Here is a 24,036-nt window from a genome sequence, read left to right as displayed (position 1 = left end):
TGAGGCTAAAGCATTGTTTGATGCACAGTTTGGAATGAGTGACTGTTTAGAGATGGCAAATGTCTCTCTTCACATTGCACCACACAGCAAACTGAAAACAGTTCCCCTAGAGCTATAGAGAGTACAGAAAGGCACCTCTACTTTACCACGATATGTGCTGGTAAGACTAGAATTCCTGTGCTAATACATGAACTGTGGGTGGCATTACTGATTTGGATGATTGTAAACATATTAATTTTTTGTCATGGCAAAATGTACTGTTGTACAGTAAAAGTCAGTCGTTATCTGACATGTTGGGGGAATGGAGGTTGCCAGTTAATCAAAAATTCTGGTTAACTGAGAGTTATACTACAAATGGAATACCTGTTTTCAAAGAATTAGAATACAATAAAATGAATCAAGTATAAAATAGTAAACAGGTACTCACCAATCCAGTAGTGGTAATGCACTGCAGAATGGTTGGTTTCTTGAAGCACTTAGGCGTATACAGGTAAAGTTTTCTACACAGTAGGTTATCTTATGACACTATCTATCACTATGTGCAGCACATGGCATGTACCCAGATCACTAAAAATATACTTAACACTAACACTATATTGAACATAATTTAATCTTTGGTGATTCAAAAGGCAATTCAGGGTCTTGCAGTGCCTCAGAGTCGTCATAATCAACATCAATAATCACTGTAGATGTAAAAGCAGCAGAGAATCCTGTGGCACCTTATAGACTAACAGACGTTTTGGAGCGTGAGCTTTCGTGGATGAATACCCACTTCGTCAGATGCAGGTAGTGGGAATTTCCGGGGGCAGGTAAAAATTCATAGATCTTTAAGTACTCAGTTCCTTTGTCTCTTCTGGGGAAGGATGCCAAAATGGCACACATGCTCTCTCTCTCTCTCCTTCTATCTTCCCAAAGTTCCTTGACCCTGTTGCAAAAGATGGTAGGGCATCCTGCAGGTGCAGTCTCTATCCCCAGTGGAGACTAAATGAACATCTTTCCCCACTTGCTCTCCTGATGCTTTATTTACCTTACATGGCAGCTTTTAATACACATTATGACAGCAGTGTGTTAGGTGTAGTGAGCATGTCAGATCTGAAAAGAGTTGCTGACATAGAGGAGAGAGCCGCCAATGGGTCTCTGTGTCACACTTACTCAAGTGAGTTTCATGACTGTATGTACAAGGATTATTTAACACACAACAGACATACAAGATGCTTTTGTGGCAGCTATTTTCTGCCACAAATGTTTAGGATGGGATGTGAAGACTAATTGCTCCAGTTGAAATGGCTGGGGGTATTTAGGGATTTGGAGTTTAGGCAGGACACCAAGGATAGTAGTCTGGCCTCAGTCCCGAGCCCCGCTATGGAGCAGTACAAAGGGTCCATGTATTTGGGTTAAACAGTCAGCTATATTCTCGTAGCAAAAGCAGGCATGGAGAGTGGGACGGCTAGAGTGTGTTTTGCTTTAGCAATATATATATGCTAGCAAGCAGCTAGAGATAACGAGGTTAGTTCAATCAGGTAGGATGAGGCCCTGTTCTAGCAGTAGAGGTGTGAAAACCAAGGGAGAACTTGGTTCTGTAATTGGCGCCATTTCACAGTCTTTGTTTAGTCCAGAGCGTGATGGTGTCAAATTTGCAGATGAACTGAAGCTCAACAGTTTCTCTTTGAAGTCTGGTCCTGAAGTTTTTTTGCCTGCAGGATGGCCACCTTAAGTCTGCTATAGTGTGGCCAGGGAGGTTGAAGTGCCTCTCCTACAGGTTTTGATATATTGCCATCCTGATATCTCGATTTGTGTCCATTTATCCTTTTCCGTAGTGACTGTCTCAGTTTGGCCGATGTACATAGCAGCAAGGGCATTGCTGGCATATGATGGCGTATATTACATTGGTGGGACGTGCAGGTGAATGAACCGTGATGGTGTGGCAGATCTTGTTAGGTCCTGTGATGGTGTCGCTGGTTGTAGAATATGTGGGCAGAGTTGGCATCGAGATTGTTGCATGGATTAGTCTAGCTAGGAAGTTCTATGGTTCAGGTGTGCAGTTGCTGGTGAGAATACGTTCAGGTTGGCAGGTTATCTGTGGGCGAGGATTGGCCTGCCACCCAAGACCTGTGAAAGTGTGGGATCATTGTCCAGGAGGGTTGTAGATCCCTGATATGCTTGGAGGTTTTAGCTGGGGGCTGTATTGATGGCCAGTGGAGTCCTTTGGTTTCTTTCTTGGGTTTGTCCTTGTAGTTAGGAGGCTTCTGGGTACACGTCTGCTCCTGTTGATCTGTTTCCTAATTTCCTCGGTGTGGGTATTGTAGTTTGAGAATGCTTGGTGGAGATTTTGTAGGTGTTGGTCTCTGGTCTGAGGGGTTAGAGCAGATGTGGTTGTACCTCAGTGCTTGGCTGTAGACAATGGATCGTGTGATTGGCCCGGAATGGAAGCTGGAGGCATGAAGGTAGCATATGCGCGTCGTAGGTTTCGATTATAGGGTGTGTTAATGTGACCATCCCATTAACACCCCCTATATCGTCACCACCAGCGTCTGACGAAGTGGTATTCACCCACGAAAGCTCACGCTCCAAAACGTCTGTTAGTCTATAAGGTGCCACAGGATTCTCTGCTGCTTTTACAGATCCAGACTAACACAGCTACCCCTCTGATACTTGACACTGTAGATGTAGAAGGTGTAGGAGATTGGGCTGAATCTGTAGAGACCCTATGACACACCCTGGAAGCTGCTTTTTTGAATAAATTCTTGATATCAGCTTGCTTACTTGTCTTCTGCCTCTTTTGCATAAAGGTAGAGTGCAGAATATGCAATTACATAACCTCCCAGACAGTATACTAGTCCTGGTTACTAGATTGAAGATTTGTATTGGGAGATACCAGAAATGCCAGTTAATAGAGCTTTCCAGTTGATAAAGTGCTGGACAACACAGCTTTTACTCTATTTTGTTCCTGAGAGAAATGTACTTTATGCCTTATACATTTAGTTACTCAGGTTTAAATGACTTTTAAGCAATTTATAATTTTGCATAAATTGCTGTTAATTAGATATTCATCATGGTGCTGCTTTCCAGCATATCTGCTCTACTGATGTCAGATGAAACTAAAAAGAAATTTAGATTAAAAAAAATCAATATGTCAATTTAGTGATGGTCAAAGCTGACCCTAAAGAATGAAAGCTGCCATTTAGCCACAGACTTGGTACAGTATGGACAAGTGTGGGGCTGTTGGAAAACGTTGCCGCAGCACCTCAGCTCTGACCTGGATTGACCCCAACCTCCAGGGGCAATGGAAGAATTCAGCCAACTTCCACACTCATTCTGTCTTTAGGAGACTATTGAATTTTATGAGCTCAATCCTGCAAGGGGCTGAGCACTCTGGCCCCGATCCAGCAAAATGCATGCTTAATGTCTAAGTACACGGAAATTCCCATTGAACTTGTTGGGACTACTCAAGTGGAGGCAGCATTGCCTAGTAGATAGAGCTCTGGACTGGGACGTATTAGAGATTGGTATTATTATTAGACATACATATCAGGACTGGGACCAGACTGCTCAGGACCCTGAGAGACAGAATCCTTTATTGTATGTCTTTCTGACTGAACTGAAAGGTGATTGGAAATGCGCATTATTTTTCCCCATGATTAATTATGTTTGCTTAATTTGTGTGTGTCCGTGTCTGTTGCTGGAAGGGAATGAAGGAAGAAGGTATTTTTATAAAGCTAGTAAATAATTGCCTGCATCTGTTTTCTAGGTAGGACAACAATAATAGCTGTCACTACTAGAACTAAAGTCCTATTTTTCATGCCTCTACCCTGCAGTGTTACCAGCTGCTAACGGTGATCTCTCCACCTGCTGCCTCGCTGCTCACAAAACCATCTGCTACATTCTGTAAAGCAATCCCTTACCCATCCCAGAATCAGATCGTCATTCCTTCATCCAGTGCCTGGTGCAGATACCTGTCCCTAAAACTGGCTCCCATGCCCCTGGGATTTGGGGACACGAGTTGTAAACATTTCCCATTTATAAGGGACAGCTCAGACACGTTATACACGTAAAAGGCAATTTTAAAACATGTCAGAAAAGCAAACAAATTAACCCCCATCCCCAGTATTAAAGCAGATGGCAATCATGCTCATCATCTCATTACATAGTGCAGAGCACCTGCACCTGTATTTCCCTTCAGTGGGCCAGCAAGGGCACCCACTCTCAGGCATCCAGCTCCCTGCTGTTCTCTCTTGGCTGGAGACAAACATCTCTCCGCCTTCTGACATAGGGGTACGTCCAGACCGTACAGTTCCCTGCTTTCACTGTGTATTTCCCAGCAAAGACAGTCTGCCTTACCACACCTGCTTGCTTTCTCTTCAAAGAGTGATAGTGGAGTGATTAGATACAAGGTAAAAAGCATTAGATAAAACAACTGAAAACCAATTAAAGAACCTACACACAGCTAATAAACTTGCCAGACTCTCATCTGGGCTCTGGCAAGAGTAGGCTTTCAACACTCTTCACTAAGGCTTGCTGGTGCTTACAAGTTCATCAGTGCTTCCGCTTGGAATTTGTGGGGCTTCAGTAGACCCATCCTTCCAGCCCTACCCTATAGACTGGGGCCCTCCATGGACCAGGGTCCTATCCATTTGTTGGATCAGGAAGAAGGCCCTGAGTCAGCCTAAACTCAGACTTTTTATCCAAAAGTCTTTTCTTTGTTTCTGGGTCTCTGGAGTATCCAGTTTGAACTAGTATATGCATATCTCTCTAGGGGGCTTCTAAGGCCACGTCTACACTACGGGATAAAATCGAATTTGCTAAAATCGGTTTTATAAAACTGATGATATAATTTCGATTTCATGCGATTTTGATTTCACACTAGGCACAGTAATTCGGCGTTGTGCGTCCATGCTCCGAGGCTAACGTCGATTTCTGAAGCATTGCATTGTGGGTAGCACTTCCGTAGCTATCCCATAGTTCCCGCAGTCTCCCCTGCCCTTTGGAATTCAAAGAGAGGAGAGAAAGACATCTAATATCTCATAGGTTGTCAGAGAGAACACTGCACAGGCAAGATTCTGTGGAGAATTGGTAATGGCTTCTAACTGCTATCCAGTACATTCTCAGAACACAAAAGCTCCTTTTTTACACTTCATTGGTTTACTATAGAATCAGAGGTGCATACTCCCAACTCTGATGGGGCTTCGTAGTGGCTAGTGTAAAAGAGAGGGTCCCTGAAGAGCTAACAGTCTTACAGATACAAAAAAGGGTGGAAATGGAAGAGGGCGAAACAGAGGTGAGCGACTTGCCCAGGTAACAAAAACAGCAGGCAAGTGGCAGAGCAGCGGAAAAAGAGACCATAGTTCTGATTCTGAGCCAACAGCCTAGTCCTTTAGAGACCACTCCTCAATACTAGACATCTCTATTACCAACCTCTACCCCACACAATATAACCACCCGATATAACAATTCGAAATAAAGCGTAGCGTGCTCGGGGGTCTGCGCACTGTCTTGGTGGATCATAAGAAGGTTTCAGTATAACGCAGTTTCACCTATAACAGCGATAAGTTTTTTTTGGTCGCCTGGGACAGCGTTGAGTAGCAAGGTAGGGGTATATCAGGCACGAATGGTGACAGTTGGTGGTTATATTTAAAGCAAAATAAATGCTTGTGTCTCCCTATTCCTGTTTCGAAACACAATTGTGCCAAGGAGCAGTGGGCACAATATTGGGAAACGGGCAGTAAACCATCACCTGTGTCAAAGGAATAGAAAGTAGGGCTGAATCATTGTAAGGTGTTTGCATAGCTTTGTATACCTAATTCAAAAGGCAATACTTAGGGCACTGCTTAATTTATTTCCATTAGTAGACTCCCCAGGCCTAGTTCTACACTACAGACCTCTATCGTAGGTGAACTAACGTTGCATACAGTGGTGTGAAAAATCTAACACGGGTGTGGGGAGTGTAATACCAACCAACCCACTGTGTAGAGCAGAGCTATGTCATTGCAGAGCTTCTCCTGTTGACTATCTACTGCCTCTGGGGAGGTTGGAATTAACTGTGTTGAACAGGACAACTCTCCCATCAGCATAGCAGGTCTTATGAAAGTGCACTGCTGTATGTGAAGACAAACCTGTGAGGCCTATACATTCAGCAGCACTTCAGAAGGATGGATAATTCTTGTCAGCATAAACTTTGTGTGTAGTAACGCCATTAACACATCTCACACCTCCTTATGGGGAGGAACGCATGCGGAGGGTATGTACGTTAGATTAAATATTTCTAGACTTTGGCATGTGGTATGACCAGGTGATTTTGTGTATATTCATGGGTTTACAGAATGAAGAGGGGCATTTTGCTTCAATTATTTCCCATGAGTAGGAAAGTATCACATGATTCAAGCAGCATAGCTAGGACATGTCTTTCATTAGTCACTCTGCCATCGTGTTGGAAAACACAAATCATGCATGCAGTGTTTACGGCTGCCTCCTATGCCTGAAATAACCTGCTGACAACATACATACTTCATTTCAAGTATCTTCTACTTCACCCATTCTAATAGTATCTGACTCTTTCCATGTTTGCCCACTTAAGAGCTAAATTTAAACGACAAATCAATGACGCAATGCATAGTGTGACAGACATCATGGACATGTTTGATTACCAATAACAAGTAAGCTCATACTTTATAGTGTGTAAGTCTGCCTCCCTGTTCAGTGTTCCCACTCTTTATCCGTCAATCTGTATTCTATCTGGCATACAAGTTGTCTAAGCTTGGAGCTAACCTCTACAGCAGGCACCACTTTTTTGTCCTTTTGCTTGTTAAGAACCAACCCGCAAAATGTAACTGTAAATATTCCCTGCCCTTAACATTAGTAGTGAAACATGAGAGCAAGGGGGTGAGATAAAAAAACAGAAGTTGGTCCAATAAAAGACATTACCTCACTCGCCTTATCTCCAATATCCCGGGAGCTGACGTGGTACAACCACCACCGGCATTACAAGTAGTTGAAACGACTATTTAACTATGTATGTAGGTAAGATAGAACTGTGTTATTTGACTGAACTAACATGATGCTCATCACTGGAAAGTATTCTGAAAGTCACCTGTTTAATTCATGTTGCTACTATCTGTTTTTGCCAGCTAAATGCAGTAGCTAATACCTCGTATGTCTTGCTTTTATAAGGACAGGGACCCTTTGCAAAGACATTCAGTTTTCCTTCTCTACATCTACTAGATTGGTGGCAGCCCTGCCAGAAAGCCATCATCATGTCATCTTTTTCCTCTTTGTTATTGTACTTTTCTGACCCAACACTCCTCACTGAGTCTAAACTTCCAAAAGGTTGTTTGGAATGTCAGTAAGTCAGAAAAAAGACTCAAATGAAAAATATTCCCTTATGAGGAAACTGCCTGGAAACAAGTCACCTCAAGCCTCCAAGCTTTCTTGTTCTGCTAAAGGTTTTTCAAACTTTACCTCATGAGTGAAGACCCACTGGAGTACACAAACAGTAAATTAAGTCATTGCCTCAGTTTTTAAATATCTTTGTATTATAGTCATCTCCACTTCATTTCTAAGTTTCCTTCTCTCCCCCCCACCGCCCGCTCCCAAAAAGTATGGTATTCAGACACAGCAGCCAAATAATTCAATTCAGACGCATCGAAAGCCCTTTTATTGGTCATTAGCTGACACCGCTTTAGAAAAAAATGACTACAACAATTATAAGGCAGGCTGTTGGGTTGTTTAGGTACCCTCTTGACTGGTTTTCTACTGGGAGGCTATTGCAAAATAGATCTCACCACATACAACTGAATGAACAGTCACGAGCAGTCAGTTGCTTGACAGTTTCCATGAGGTCAGTTTATACCATGGCCAAACAGAGTGGGCATGGAATTTTAAAAGTCCTTTCAGTCATAAAAGATCACGGTAGCCACTGTTGGGCATTTTTGGACTTGCTGATTGGTTGCTGGATAAAAGAGCATACTGACCCGCCAACGATCAGTCAATCGCCAAGCCTCCGAAGAAAGGGACAGTTTCAAGACGAATAGTAACACTAAACTTGACCGACCGTTTTACTACTTCTTCTAAGGCAATGAAATTGAGAAGTGGTAATGCACCAGGCCAAAAGAGGATCCAATAGAAATTAACAGCCCCATGCACCATCCTGAAATCCCTTTCAAAAAAAGTACTATTCAACTGAGCCTCAGGGCACATGTGATACCTTTGTTGAAAAGAACCTTATTGTAGCTTGGTTATGCATACAATTTAGGTCAAAACTAGTCCCTTTGAAGGTGATGAACATCCACTGAATTATCTAGGGATATAAACTTTACTTTGACTCTTGATCTTCAGAGAACATTAACATTAATCCACTTGACAATTAAAAGTCACCACCATATGCAGAACACAAAAGTCTCCAAAAAATGCAGAGCAATAAACAGGGGGTTTAGTTTTAAAAACAAAACAAAAAGAAACCCATGGCATGTGCTTTTGTCAATGGTAACAAACACATTATTTAATTCATCCTTGTCTCATGACAGATGTCCACATCTAACAACCGGCCCAAATGGTAGTAAACTAGCAACTTTGTTGCCAGTGTCTTCAGAGAAGCAAAGAGTGGAATGAGCCTGGAGACAACACTACTGTCTAGGGGTGACCAAGTGCCCCGATTTGATAGGGTAGCGTGTATATAGAAATGTTTTATAAACAAAACAGAAAGTAGTATTTCCTATCACAGTTAATTTTGTAAAAACAATAAAAAATTGGTCTCATAAATGTTAACTTTGCATCTCAAAAATACAGTAGATATGTTATTTATCTTACTGAATAATTCACATGTAGGAACTAAATTTCAACTGAGAGCAATCATAATTTGTGCTTGCTGATATATATGTTTCAAAAGCTTACAACCATTGAAAGCAATTGTTGATTGAAAATATCGGGAGTTTGAACTATATAGTTCAGCCATTGTCAGATTTTTACTATCCATGTAGATCTATTTTTTCCTGTTTTTGTGGCTTGGCATACTTAGGTTTTCCTGTTTCAACAAAAATATCCTACCAATATTTCAGCAGCTCTACTTAAAATATTTTTTGCTACCTAACAAGTATCATATCTGCAATAACCATTTTCAACATTTTGGTGTACAAATTTTTCTTTCCAATACATTTAGGCTGAATAAACAAAGCAGCATGCAACATAAAGGGTTTATAAATGGTATTTTTAGTCAGGTAAAGCCACTGGATTGAGTAGTGGTCCTTACACAGGAGAAAAATGATGAATTCTGGTCAACCTTGAGATAAAATCCAAAGCATTTGTGTTAATCGTGAATCGTGGCTAATGATCCCTATATTAAAAACCATTAATAAATGCTTTAAAAGAGTGAAACAATAACTGTATCCTCATATCATGCAGTATGAGACTCTCGATGTAGGTAATGGTAATATCCTGTGTCAGATCTTCCTTCTTCCAGGGCCCAAGGGCAACGTAACAGAAAAAAAACCATACCATTAAAAGAAAAAAATTACGAGTTTGTAGTAGCATTCACCAACACATCTGTAGAAGATAATCATACAACATTGAGAATTGCAACAGTATATGCAGTTCAGGAATACTAACAGCACAGGTTCTTTCAGTTTGTTCTCTTCCACATTTAATAATGTATCTAGATTCCTTTCTTAGCTACAATTCAAAGGTTAAACTGGAAGACCTTCACAGATTAATCAAATGCATCGTTTTTGCAAGGAAATCAATACATAAACTTGCTCATAAGAACTTGACCTTGATAAAATATTTTTACTGAAATCTCTAACAACTGGAACCATTACTTGAGAATCAATGTAGCGGAATAAACTAGCATATAGATTTAGGAGAATCGTCAATGCATTTCTGCACTCTATAGAATATTTTGTAAGACAGAGTCAGATATTTTGCACTCCTGGAATTCCATGCATATCAAGTCAGATTGCTATTTAGGGATGGAGAAGGGGGGGGAGCGGGTAGAGTGGGGCGAAGTAGTTGAGGGGTGTAGAGTGGTGGAGGGATGTGGCAGGGGGGGGGGAGGTGGTATTTTTTCTTTTTTTTTTTTGTCTGTAGGAAGACGCTGTGCAAAGATCTCTGCCGATGTTAGAGTTTGAATTTTTGTTCACTTTTGTATTTTTGTTCCGGGGAAGGGGGGTTGGGGGGTGGGGAGTGGGGGGGGAGAGGAGCGATACTGCTCTTCACTGTTGCAGCATCGCGTCTACCAGCAGCATTCAGTACACATACGGGTGACATTGAAAGTAGTCAAGGAATGATTTCTTTCCCTTTTCTTCACGTGGTGGGGGGGAAAGATGGAGAAGCCTGTTCCCTGAACCACTCGCCAGACACTGTGTTTGAACCTACAGACATTGGGAGCTCAGCCAAGAATGCAAATAGTTCAGAGATCTGCTGGTGGACTGTGGGATAGCTGGAGTCTCAGTCCCCCCCCTCCCCATGAGCGTCCATTTTGAGTCTCTGGCTCCCGTTACGCTTATCACGCAGCGCTGTGTAGCCTGGAATTTTTTTCAAATGCTTGGCATTTCGTGTTTCTGTAACGGAGCTCTGATACAACAGATTGTCTCCCCATACAGCGATCAAGATTAAATATCTCCGTACGGTCCATGATGGAGCTGTTATTGGATTGAGACTGCATCGGCTACCCGCTGCTGATCAGAGCTCCACGCTGGGCAAACATATAATGATTCAAAAGTTTTGCGGGCTTTTCCTGTTTACCTGGCCCGCTGCATCAAGTTCAGATTGGCTGTCCAAGCGGTCAGTGTGCCTTCTGGGATACCACCCGGAGGCCAATAACGTCGATTACCGTTCACACTAACCGTAATCCGAATTGTTAATATCGAATTTCGCGCTACTCTTTTTTTTTCTTTCTCCGTCGGGGTGGAGTACAGAAATTGATAAAGAGCCCTTTTATCGATATAAAGGGCGTGTAGTGTGGACGGGTACAGCGTTAAATCGATTTAATGCTCTTTAAATCGATTTAAACGCGTAGTTAGACAGGCCTAAGGTGATAATGAGGACGTTTATTAGCACCTCCTCCCAACCTGGGACAGTACCTCGGCACCACAACACACAATTGCATTTTTAATAATTTCTCGTCGGGGTGGAGTACAGAAATTGATTTAAAGAGCCCTTTATATCGATATAAAGGGCGTTGTAGTGTGGACGGGTACAGCGTTAAATCGATTTAATGCTCTTTAAATCGATTTAAACGCGTAGTGTAGACCAGGCCTAAGGCTGATAATGGAGGACGTTTATTAGCATCCTCCTCCCAACCTGGGACAGTACCTGCAGGTCCACAACACACAATTGCATTTTTAATAATTGTACCCCAAAGGTGTTAATCCTAATTCAATAAGGTTTAATTTAATTTAGTAAAGTTTATCTTAATCCCATAAAGTTCATTCAGGATATTGTCAGTCTGTCACAATTAAAGTAGGTGGCATCCCCTCCCCCACCTTTCTGATTAAACAGCTACCTTGCTGCTTTATCCTGACACCATATAGATACTTTGGGTATGGCTACACTTGCAGCTGTACAGCGCTGGGAGTTAAACCTGTCTTTGTACAGCTGAGTAGGGAAAGCGCTGCAGTCTGTCCACACTGACAGCTATCAATGCACTGTCATGGCCGCATCTGCAGCGGCATTGGGAGCGGTGCATCATGGGCAGGTATCCCAGCATTCAAGTGGCTGCAACGTGCTTTTCAAAAGGGGGGGTGGGGTGGAGTGTGACAGGAAGCATAGGGGAGAGAGAGAGTGGATCTTTGGAGCCGACACTGTGGCAGCAGCTGCCTTGCAAGTTCTGACCCCCTCCCCCACCCCTCTCTCTCTCTCACTAACTGAAAGAAAACAGCAGCTGTTTTTTTCCCTCGCAGACCAGATAAGCAGCCGCTGCTGAAATGGACCCCCCCCCCGCACCTGCCATGCTGCTTCTCTCCTCAAGCCCCCCTCCCTCCCCCTCTCTTCAAGCAAAGACTAGCTGTGGGGGTTCCAAAAGGAGCCCCCTGCCTCTGCTCATTCACAGAAAACAGTAGCTGTGTTTGTTTTTTTAATAAGCAGCTCCAGGGAGCTTGGAGTTCACAACAAAACAAAGAGCAACACCTTCACTTAAAAGGATTATAGGAAGCTTCTGGAGGTCAGTCACAGCGTACTAAGATTATTCCCTGTTTACACTGACGCCCCAGTGCTGCAGCAGCAGCACTATACTCTTTATTCCTTTCGTGGAGGTGGAGTACAACCAGCACTGTAGCCATGGAGATACAGCACTGTATGTACCTTGCCAGTGTGGACATGGAGCCAGTTACAGCGCTGTAAAGCCACCACCAGCACTGTAACTCTCAAGTGTACCCAAGGCCTCTGGGAAGAACTTGTTGTCACTGCAGACTGTGAAACAGTGTAGCAAGGAAGAGCCCTAATCCTACCATTGACTCTATGATTTTATGGACTTTATGCCTTACCCTATGAGCAGTGCCATTGAAATCAATGGCAGTACTCACCGTTGTTACGGATAGCAGAGCCAAACCCCTATATATGAACAATGGCCAAGATTTTCAAAAGTGACTAGTGATTTTGGGTGCCCAAGTTGAGATACCTTAAAACAGTCTGATTTTTCAGAAAGTGCTAGGCACCTACCCTCTGAAATCCAGGCCCTTTTAAGGTATCTCAAGTCAGAGCCCCAAAGTCTCTAGCTGCTTTTGAAAATCTTGGCTATTCTGCATAACTAAATTCAATTGTCATGCACAGATCCAAAGAGGCCCATATTTTTGTCTGCACCTTCCTCACTACACCACAGGAACTCTCTAAAAGCAGCAAAAGCAAAAAAACAAAACAGTTTCATTTTATATCTCCAGAGAGAGTTTGTGGTTTCTGAAAAGAGCAAATATAAAACTATATTTTGTGCTCCAAAAATAAATGTGATTTGTTTTTCCAGCTTCAGATATTTTTAACATTAAACAAAATCCTTTCCATTTGGATAGACGACTAGTTAGTGCCTCAAGGTAACAAACGAAATAACTCCCTGTTTTAGGTTGAGTTTTGCAGAAACTCATCTTTCCTATTAAATTTGGTACCAGCTGCAACCAACATAAGCAGCACTTTGTTTAGCCTAAATTGGCACATGCTCAAGCACCAGGCAGTATAAACTTAGCAGTGTCAGTTGATACCCATTCTTGTGGTATTGCTCACCCTACTCTTCCCTGCCCCCCACTCCTTGAGCTGCCAAAGTAGGAGGAAGTGGCGATCATAGTAAAGAAGAGAAGCGCCTCCCTCACCTCTCCTCCCCACGCCTCCCTCCAGCAACAGAAAGTTTCTGAGAGATGTCCCAGACTCTGTTCCTGTGAGTATCATGGGGGACATCCCAGGAGGTGTTGGCCTTTAGACACCAAATGCATGTGGTGCCTTGACACAGACCATGGCATCAAACCTGACAAAATTCATCCATTCCCTGGATCCGAGAACCCTCCCCAGGGTTCTCCAAATCCAGTCAGGCATCTACTTCCAAGGTAAGTTGCAAACTTTTCATAGTGAGGTTCATGGACTCTGTGCTGTTCCTTCACTCTAGAGAGAGGAGATGCTGGGGAATGGAGGGAGGATGGGAAAGGATGATAGCCGCTTGGACCTTTCTGGGAAAGGAGGCTCCTCTGTGAAAAGAGAAGTGAAGTTGTAGATGATTTGGGAGGCTGGCTTGGTTAGGGGTACATTCAGTTACTTGTAGGCATAGAGATGAGATGATATTTGGAACAGGGCACTTAACCCTCCTCCACTCCTGGGCTGTTACTAAGAGTGCCATAAGTGCCAGGGTATACTTAATCCTGCCTCAGTGCAGGGGAATGGACCAAATGGTTCTTGAGATCCCTTCCAGTCCTACATTTCTATGAGTGCTTAGCACTAATATAAAGCCTGCAATCAAAGGACCTCAAGTCACTTCACAAAAGTTAATTGATTAAGCCTCACACCTCTCTTGTGAGGTAGGCAAGTAATACCCATTTTTATGCATCAAAGCACTGAGATGGGGATTAAGAGGCAGGAGTGTGGTTAGTAGCCTTGAGCCAAGAAGGAGAAAAGTCTTTCTACACAAACATTGTTCAGGACCTGTAGATCTTTTAGATGTGCTATGATATGAATGGATCATTGTGATTCTGATATTAACGTCACAGTGGCGATTTTTGCTGGGTTTTCCCCAAGTATTTGTACTAGATATTCATGTATCAGAGGGGTAGCTGTGTTGGTCTCAATCTATATAAAAAAGCGACAGAGTCTTGTGGCACCTTATAGACTAACAGGCAAATACCCACTTCGTCAGACGCATGGCATTCCTACTCTTGGGGCTTGTTACTTCGCAAAATCCTGATGAAAGGATTGAACTAGCTCCAAAGGGCTTTCACTGGAAGGCAAAAGTCTCTACTGCATATTCTGCTTTTGTTGAGTGCATGGGACTCTCTTGGGGCTTGTCTACACTGGCAACAGCAGCACTTTAACGTGGCTTGTGTAGTTGTGGCACAACGCTGGGAGAGAGCTCTTCCAGTGCTCCAAAAAAACCATCTCCACGAGGGGCATAGCTACCAGCGTCAACAGCGCTGAAACTTGCAGCGCTCAGTGGCATGTTTTTCACACCCCTGAGTGAAAAAGTTGCAGCACTGTAAAGTGTCAGTGTAGACAAGCCCTTAGATGTCAGTGGAAATTCCATGTGAGAAAGCAATCAAGAGTGTAGCAAGTCAGAGAAGGGAATGCTTCTCTTACAGTTAAATTCACTCCAGCAGAGGGTCCAGGAAAGTCCTTCACTCCACATCAGTCTGTAGTGTTGCAGGGGGTGAGGGTGAAGTTGTCATACACTCGTGCTAGCTAGGAAGAAATCTCAGATATGCTGCAGTGGAAGGGGCTTTGCGGGAATTAGCTGGAGCAGGGGTTATAATAGCTGTGCATATGCAGATTCAAAAGCCCCAAAGCCCTGCATAGGGTGGAAAGAGATTATATTAGCCGTGGCTGTAGAGAGACTGAGCTGCAGTCTCTTAGCCTGCTTGTTGGAGTGTGGTGAATTCCAACCCACCAATACCCAAGAGATTTCCTTTATGGAGAGGAGAAGAGGGAAGGGGTGAATTTCAACTTTAGTTCAAAATCTTCAGTTATAATCATGATCTATTGCACTGCATCTTCTCAAACTCTTCTGTTTTGACTGATCTAAAACAAAAATACAAAAGCGCTTAGTCCACCTGACAGTTTATTGGACCTAGAAAATGGCATTCTGGGAAATTAACTCACCTGAATGTGTCAGAGGCTTCTAAAAATATTATTTTTTCACTTTCTAATTTGAAATATGACCCCATTCATTGGTGGCTAAAGTTCTGCATCGAAAAATCCTTTGTCTCTGGGCTGAGAACCTGAGACTTAAGTTCCAGGCTGAGATTAATTAAAATCTTGAAAAGAGAGTTTTGGGTTGAGTTGGCAAATCCAGAGGAGTGGAATCTGTAAATTGAAAGCAAAGCTCCTTAAGTGTAGGGTGAACAGATAGCAAATGTGAAAAATTGGGACATTGGGTGGGGGGTAATTGGAGCCTATATTAGAAAAAGACCCCAAAATTGGGATTGTCCCTATAAAATCGGGACATCTGGTCACCCTACTGAAGTGGAGGAAAGTTAGTAGCAGCGGCATCTATGTATTTCACTGGAAAATTAGCATGGTTCCTGACTGGGCCTGCCCCTGAGGAAACCCACATAATGAGGGCCAAGGGCCATTCCATGAGGTTTTACCTTATGAACTTTCTAACCTCTTAGTCCCTCTGGGAGGAAAGTGTTACTAGCTGACAAGGCCACAGCCTCAAATCACCACAGACACCGGGGAGCTGCAAAGAGTGGAAGCTGCTTCCATACAGATCCAGAGGTCTCTGCACACAAGACTAGACTTACGGTGCTGCTCTCTTTCTGTGCTCAGGAGCTGTGCTCTCATATTACCCAGGACTCTCCTCTCCAACAGCAGTGGAGGTGCAGAGTATAAGGAAATGCTGGAGTTGGCAGCACTCTCTTACATGCAGATATCTCCTTCTTTTGGAAGAGATCATGGTGTAATAAGCAGGTGCTCCTTGACTCCTCCTTCCCGCAATGAGACCCATCTTCTGAAATACCCTGGAGCCCCCAAACTCTGGTGCTGAGGCAGGAATGACACCACAGGCTTGGAGGAAAATGGGCACTCATATTATAATAATTGGACCTGATTTTGTATAGCGCTCACCTTCCTCAACTCCTTTGACTATAATGGAAGTTCAGGGTGCTCTGCACCTTTAAGGTTTGAATTCACTGAATCAAAAGATAGTAAAGACCCTCCTTGGTCATCTAATCTAGTTCCCTGCAAGTGCAGGATTAATTAGCTCCAGTGCCCTTTTCTCTATTCCTGGAGGTCTCATCTGACCTTTTTTACTTTCAAATACTCCCCTCCATACTGCATAGTGGAAGAGAGGCCACGGCCCAGCATGTGTATTATGCCTTATACTGCATTCTCTAAAGTGAGATGGCAGCTTTAAAGAGAGTCTGATATCTATCGGTTGTCATATTGGTAAGCACGAGTGTAGACCCCTGTATACAATGCGCATTTCCAAATGGACAACAGTTCTTTGGTTTCTCACTGGATTTCCCCCCCAGAAGTCTCCATGATCTCTCTTACTGCATCCAATTACACGAGTGATCACATGGGGTGTAGCAACATGGCTACATTGGTAGATTATGGATTTGTTACTAATGTCGTGAAGAACAAATTAACGTGTACATACAGAATTTAATAGCTATGATCCTGTTGTGAAGGGGCAACAGGCAGTTAAGTCCCATTCAGCTTAGCTTTTCTTTGGCCTTTCATTTACTGTATTGTGGTTTTGAGGGATTCTTAATATGTTACTCATACTATACATAGAAAAAAACTGATGGTCAGTAAAGAAGAGGATTCACTTAGGGCTTATCTACATGTACTGTGCTGCAGCTGTGCTGTTGTAGTGCCTCAGCGGAGACGCTGCTACTCTGATTGGAGAGTTTCTGTCTGTGTCATTAATCCACCTCAGCGAGAGGCAGTAGCTATGTCAATGGGAGAAGCTGAACCAGGGACTAGGTCGGTATAAATATGTTGCTCTGGGGTGTGGGTTTTTCACACTCCTGAGCAGCGTAGTTATATCGATGTAAGTTTGTAGCGTAGACCTGGCCTCAAAGAACATGACAAGAAATCATGGGGATTATTTGAAATTCATCAACTGGGGAAGAAATAAACCTATGAAAGAGAGTTTACAGCAGAGAGGAAAAATATTTCCAGCAGCTGGCTTTGTGTCACAGCAGCACCAAGTATATTGTCCAAAAAGAATGTAGGATTTTCTGATGCCATTTTGAACAGCTATGTAGAATGAGATAAGAAGTGAATAAGAATCATTTAAATCTAGTCCTGAGAGGTGTGCTCAAAGCCGTAGCAAAGGAAGGGCCAGATTGTGGCCACGAAGCCTCCAGCTGCATTGTGGAGTGGGTAATATGGAGACAACAGGGCTTGTTTCTCCACTGCCTTTGTGCCTTTTGGGGCAGTGAATATGAAGTACTGCTAAATCAGAATTCTCCACTCAGCATGAAAGCACTGCACAAGTCTGGACCTGTGAATCAACCCCAGTGTCCTTGATGCAAACTCAATGTCCCCGGGAATGCAAAGAGAGCTTAACTCTTACTCCATCCTCTGAGAGGATGAAACGTGTGCTTCTTGCACATGGGAAGCCTGTTTTACTGGCGGTTGCAGAGATAGAGGGCAGGGCAAGGACTGGGAATGCATTTGTCTCTGGCCAGAAGCACAAAGGAAGAGGGAAGGCTCCCAGAGGCCTCTGCTTTGCACTCCCACATACTGCTGAGCGCAATCTGGTCCTTAGGTTTTAGGCACAATCTTGCCAGATGGACTTTTTGTACGGGGCTAAACACTGACAGTATGATCAGCTCTATACGAAACTGAACATGAAAACAGCCCTTGCCTCAAACAGCTTTAGAATCACCACAGTCATACTTAATAACTACCCTTTGATGTTACAAGTTGATTTTCATCTGTCAAAATCAAGTATTTTACAAATGAGAGAAAAGTATCTTTATCTCCAGTTTGGAGCTGGGAAAATGGAGGCAGTACCTGGATCACACAGCATAGTTCAGTTCAGTGTTTGTACTATCATAAATTCACTGCCCTAGTCTTAACTTTCAGTGCTACAAACACTGGATAGTTGAACCACTGAAGAAAATGGGAAGGAAGGAGTAAACCAATTATAATAGCGAGCCAGAGACTATTTAGACACATATCTTGGTAATCAGCATGGATTAGAAAGGAACTACAAGACAGTCTGAAATACATGGCTGTTTAATAGTTCATTTTAATATGTTATTAAAACGATTGAACTACTGAAAGGCCATTGGAAACTGATTTGATTTATGCATGTCTGTCTGAATATTTCAGTAAATATTGATGTTCTGTGAGTTATGATAAGGCCATTGATTTTACTGATAGGATGGCAAGTTGGAGATTTCACTTTTATGTGGAAATATTATATATGTTTTAATACTGGTATAATTATTTTATGGATAATTGAATTTAATTTTCTGTGGGCTTAATTTAATCAATATCAGGGCAGTAAAATGTGTCAGACTTTTATCTTGAAAAATATAGAGTTGTCCAGGATGGCTCCTTCCTATTTGTGATACATGGGTCCTAAACGTGCTCCCCAGTGCACCCTTCACACACAATGATTCTTCAGCAGTATATTGGCCTTCATCTTTCTCTAAGTGGAAATGGAAATTTTGCAAGTTTCCTTCTAATTCTTCCATTTGGCTTTGGGCTGGATTTGCACCCTTCTCCCTTGATACACATGTCAATGATGTGGAGTTTGGACTTCTCAAAACTGTGGATCTCTGGGGATTTGCCAGAGGAAAGGGACCACTTCCTGGACACTACTTGACTTCTCACTGTGACTGGTCCCAGGAACAACAGGTCTACTGCATGATCATGGCACCAGGGGCTCTCCTTATTGTGGTTGCCCCCTGGAAACCTATCAGGCATAATTTATACAGCTTTGCCCCACATATTTGCAGTGGGAAGAGGAATCCTGAGGGCTGGAGGTCTCATTCCCACAGGCTTGGTTGGAACAGAATGGTGGGAGCACACCACAGATGTAACACTACAAGTTCCACAGTCCCCTCTAGCTTGGAACTGCAAGTGTAGGTTCCCTCCACTCTTGCAAATTGTGGGGGAATGAAGTGTCTTGTTGGAGTCCCCCACACAGATACCCCACCTTTGCCCCGCCCCCCGGTGCATGCACAAGTACAGAACTAATGCTCTTTGAGCAAGGTGCTATGTGGTTATGAGACTGCTCAATGCTTTCAGGTTCAGTCTTTTTTTTAGCAGTGATCCAGAAGGTTCCTCCGTACCCTCTTAGCTATATCTAGGACCCCAGTACAAAGCCAGACACTTAAGTACCAGCCTAATTTTTTAAGCCTGTGAGTAGCTTCATTTTAAAGATATTTTAGGTGATCCATAGAGCAATGCCCCCAAACAGGCATGGGCTCATCACTCCTGCTGCCTCCCCTTCATCTCTGTATATACATGACTATTGGCTGCCTGTACATTTTGACTTTCAATTTCGCTGCTGCTGTTCCTGGTAAACACCCTCATCCAGAGCCTGTGGTGCTCATGAGCTCTTCCCACAGCCCTGCATGAGCGTGATGCGACTGACCCTCAACAAAACAGTGAAACGGACTGCGTAATGTTCTGTCAAATTCAAAAACAACAAATAAGCAAACTGACTCAAACAGTGGAGAACTTTTATTTAAAGTCTTATTTGCCTCTGTAATCTAGCAGGAGTTACTTGTAGCAATAGCAGGTAGAAAACGATCAGATGGAAATGTTATTTTTCATGTTGATAGTAATCCTTTAAGGTAACATGGAGTGGACCAATCCTACATGTTTTACAAATGTGAAAAGCCAGATGAATCAATGCATATGAGTAGGGTTTGGCCATATATGTCATCAATAAAATGTATGAATAAAATAAATAGGATGTCTATTCATGGCTATTAAAGAAATATTTTTGTTTTTTAAATATAACTTCAATTTAAACAAAACCAGAAAAACAGTGATGAAAATAATTAAGGTTGTATGATTTAAAGTGGTGGAGTGTGCGTTTTTTAACAGTGGCCTGAGCGTCTACTGAGTTGAATGCTCAGTTGTATCTATGACAAACAAACCCACATGAGGGGATCCTGGGGGCAGAAAATCTCTTGGAGGACCTGCACAGGGAGATCCTCTCTGCATCACTCCGTGGGTTGGGTGAGGGGTTGACCTCTTCATTCATGAAATAGGCCACAGGGATCAATCAGGTACTCTGCCAGTCGCTAGGGTCATCCATACCAAGGCCCTGAATTTCTGAAGCTGTCTTGGTCTCCACTATCCCCAGTTGGAGTGTTGCTAATGGAATCCCCCTGGCTGTGTCTGCCCCTGGAACTCATAGGATGGGTGAGGCTCTGTGGAAAGGAAAATAAAGGTCAGGCTTTGTTACCTTTTCCTGGTAATATTTATTGGGCCAGAGAGGAGACTATGGCCCCAATTCAGCAAGGTCCATGCCTGACTATGGGCTTGATCCTGCGAGGCACTGAATGCTCTGACATGATCCAACTGAGAAAAATATGCTTCACTTTAAGCAGCTCCATTAACCTCTGAGTAGTTGCATTGCTTATAATTAAACATGTGCTAAAGTGCTTTGCAGTATCCAGCTGCTTTATTAATGACCTTAGCACAAAGAGTAGGAGGGTGCTAATGAAATTTGCTGCTGATACAAAGTTGTCAGTACAGAGGAGGATTGGAATATTATAGAGGAAGATATGGATGACCTTGAAGACTGGAGTGACAGAAATGGGATCAAATTCAATAGTACAATGTGCCAGGTCATGCACTTAGGCTCTAGTAATAAAAATTTTGGCTACAAGCTGGGGTCTCAGAAGTTGGAATCGACAGAGGAGGAGAGAGATTTGGCAATGTGGGTCAATCACAGGATGATGATGAAATACCAATGTGATGCAACCATGAAGAAGGCAAATGAAATCCTAGGATTTACCAGGTGAGGCATTTCCAATAGAGATAGAGAAGTGTTAATGCCATTATTAGGGTGACCAGATGTCCCAATTTTACAGGGACTGTGCTGATTTTTGGGTCTTTTTCTTATATTGGCTCCTATTATCCCCCTCCTCACCCCATCCCGATTTTTCACACTTGCTGTCTGGTCACACTAGCCATTATACAAGGCATTGGTAGGACCTCGCTGGGAATACTGTGTACAATTCTGGTCACTCATATTCAAAAAGATTAATTTAAACTGGAACAGGTGCAGAGAACAGCTAGTAGGGAGGTGGTGGAATCTCCTTCCTTAGAGGTTTTTAAGGTTAGGCTTGACAAAGCCCTGGCTGGGGTGATTTAGTTGGGAATTGGTCCTGCTTTGAGCAGGGGGTTGGACTAGATGACCTCCTGAGGTCCCTTCCAACTCTGATATTCTATGATTCTACTAGGAAGATCAGGGGAATGGAGGGCCTATTTTATGAGAGGAGACTGGAAGAGCTTGCCTTGTTTAGCTTAGCTTGCCAGGACTATCTGGGTACATCTCATTTAACCATTTGCCTGCCCTAGCAGGGACCTTGAGCATGGGTGTGCCTCCATTCCTCCTTTTCTCTGCCTGAGGCGCTTAATAGTCTATTCTCCTGTGGGCTGTAATACTTTGGTTTCATTTTGGTTGCTGAATTTAGCATGCGGGTGCTGGGTGGTGTTGGTGGCCTGTGACATGCAGGAAGTCATACTAGATGATTTAGTCGTCCCTTCTGGCCTTAAACTCTATGGCTCTATAAGCACATAGTTAAGCTTACAGTTAGGCCTTGATTCAGCAAGTCACTTCTGTGGATTCTCCCTTAGCCTACTCAGTCCTCCCCCTACACCATGCTGTCCATATGGTCCAGAGGAAGGGAGTAGGAATATTGTCATGGGTGAATGGACTACCCTTCTGCACAGTCTGTCCTGGAAGGTGTCTCCTCCTTTCTCAGGACTGGGGAGAGAAGCAATCATCATACAGATGTTTTTAAAAATCAAGAAGAGTTACAGCTGCTGTGGCTTAAGTTCTGCAAACAGAGCTCTCACCGCAGGCCAAGCGACATTACTGGTAGGCAGTTCTGTAACTTTGTAGCAGAAATGTTGACTCTCAGAGGTAAAAATAACAAAAGGTCAAAAATGTTGCATTTAGAGCTGTGGTTTTGATTGCTCTTTCCTATAACATGGGTGCAGTGTGCATGCTCCTGCATGCAGAGTTTAAGCCCTCCAAATAAATGAGAGAGAACAAAAAGTGTCATCGATCCATCAGGAAAGGAATAAATCATAAACTGCCAAAGTAATTTTTTGAGAATTCCATTATGATAGAAATGGCTTAAAGCACTTGGCATTTAAAATTTCACTTTCTATGTAGAAATATAAATCTTCTCCTTTTGTTTTCTAATGGTTCGATGCTTGCAAAATCAGCCCCTCCTCAGCCAGGGTGGTTAATAGATGGGTGCCATGAATGTGTGAGGCCATCTTTACTAACAGAGCTCCCGTTGCAGGTTTGTTCAGACTAGCTGACTCAATGCAATCATTCATTAATAAGGTGCTTTAGAAAGGTCCTATCAAAGCACACAGTGTATTGCTTTGGGAGGAGGAAATGTGCTGCATGACAGATAGCATGACTGTAATTCACTGGAAGTGAAATTCACCGCACAGGGCAGGAGCCATAGAAAACCCTGCAAAATAGTGATTTTGCTGGGCATGGAGAGCATAAGGGTGGAGTGCATGTGCCGAGGGTCTCTGCAGCACCCCCTGAAAGCAGTGGTGCTGGTTCCATGCCAGTTTTAGATAGATGAGGGAAAAAAAGCATGAAGGTTAGGAGAGAGATGAGGATAAATAGCTAGGAAAGCCAAGATTAGCTCACATTGAGGGTTCACAGAGTTTGCAGCTCTGGTTACAGCCTGCGGTGGGAGTAGAGGCGATGGAGGAGCTGCAGGGCTATTCTAGGCCTCGCTGGCTAGCTTGGGGATGAACTCCATCCCCTGCCTATATTTCCCCACACAAAGAGAGTTTTCCTGGGCTTGGTGGGACAGTGCAGAGGCTGAATTTCATACTGGACATGTGACTGAAAAAAGATAGTGCCTCTACTGGTGGAGGTGTATGACTATGTTTACCTACTCGCTTAGCCAGAAGTATAATGCTGCTGGAAAAAAGTTTATAAGCCAAAATGAAAACCTTAAAGTAGATTTCAAATTAGAACTTTTTGCTAAACCCCATCAGCAGACAGCCCCCGTAAAGAATGGATTTTGTTTTACTGACACTGCATATAGATACTTTGTGTACTTTGCTCCTATAGAGCTTTTAGCAGCTTTAATGAAAACAGTGATTTGAGCTGACCATGTCATATCACAAGGCAGTCTGTTGTCATTCTGGCTGAGCAGGTATTCCACAAAGAAGATCAGAGGTGGATTATGGATTGGTAGGGCACTGGGCCAGAGCAAGTGGGTTCCTCCCCCAGTGCTTCCTGCATGCTGTGGAACAGCTGATTGTGGTGGGCAGAGGCACTGGGGTGGAGGAGGAGGAGTTGATCAGCAGGGCCGCTGGCAGGTGGGAGCACTGGGGGATGGAGGAGGAGCTTGCGGCTGGTGGGATCTACGCATCCAGTAACTTTTTTCTGTGGGTGCTCCATGCCTATGGCCAGGTGGGTAGCTAGTGCACAACATAATAGTAGGGGAAAGGAAATTTGGGAAAGGACAGCAGGGAAAATCCCTATTCTTACAAAACATGCTAGGGAATCTTTAACATCTGTGCAAAAAAGCCAAGACCACCTCTCCTCCCCCATCCCAAACCTCCTTTCAAAGAGATCCCACACCACTAGCTGCATGGAATTCAGTTCATCAGTGGATGCTGTTTGGAGGAGAGAGGCTGAATTTGACCCTCTAGGGATTCCAACCTGTAAGTCCAGAA

The 24,036-nt window shown here is 43.3% G+C and overlaps 1 protein-coding gene across 1 annotated transcript in view; it reads left to right on the top strand.

Moving 5' to 3' along the window:
- The first annotated feature begins 13,315 nt into the window (after positions 1-13,315).
- Positions 13,316-24,036, top strand: part of THEMIS (thymocyte selection associated) — a 107,325-nt gene continuing 96,604 nt past the window's right edge. The window contains exon 1 of the mRNA XM_032777651.2: positions 13,316-13,511. Coding sequence (XP_032633542.1) covers positions 13,421-13,511 — 91 coding nt within the window. The 5' untranslated portion in view covers positions 13,316-13,420. The remainder of the gene's footprint in view (positions 13,512-24,036) is intronic.

Source organism: Chelonoidis abingdonii, chromosome 3, assembly GCF_003597395.2.
Source record: "Chelonoidis abingdonii isolate Lonesome George chromosome 3, CheloAbing_2.0, whole genome shotgun sequence".
Taxonomy (NCBI): domain Eukaryota; kingdom Metazoa; phylum Chordata; order Testudines; family Testudinidae; genus Chelonoidis; species Chelonoidis abingdonii.
Note: the sequence above shows the minus strand (reverse complement) of the source record. Positions and strands in the feature narration are given on the sequence as shown.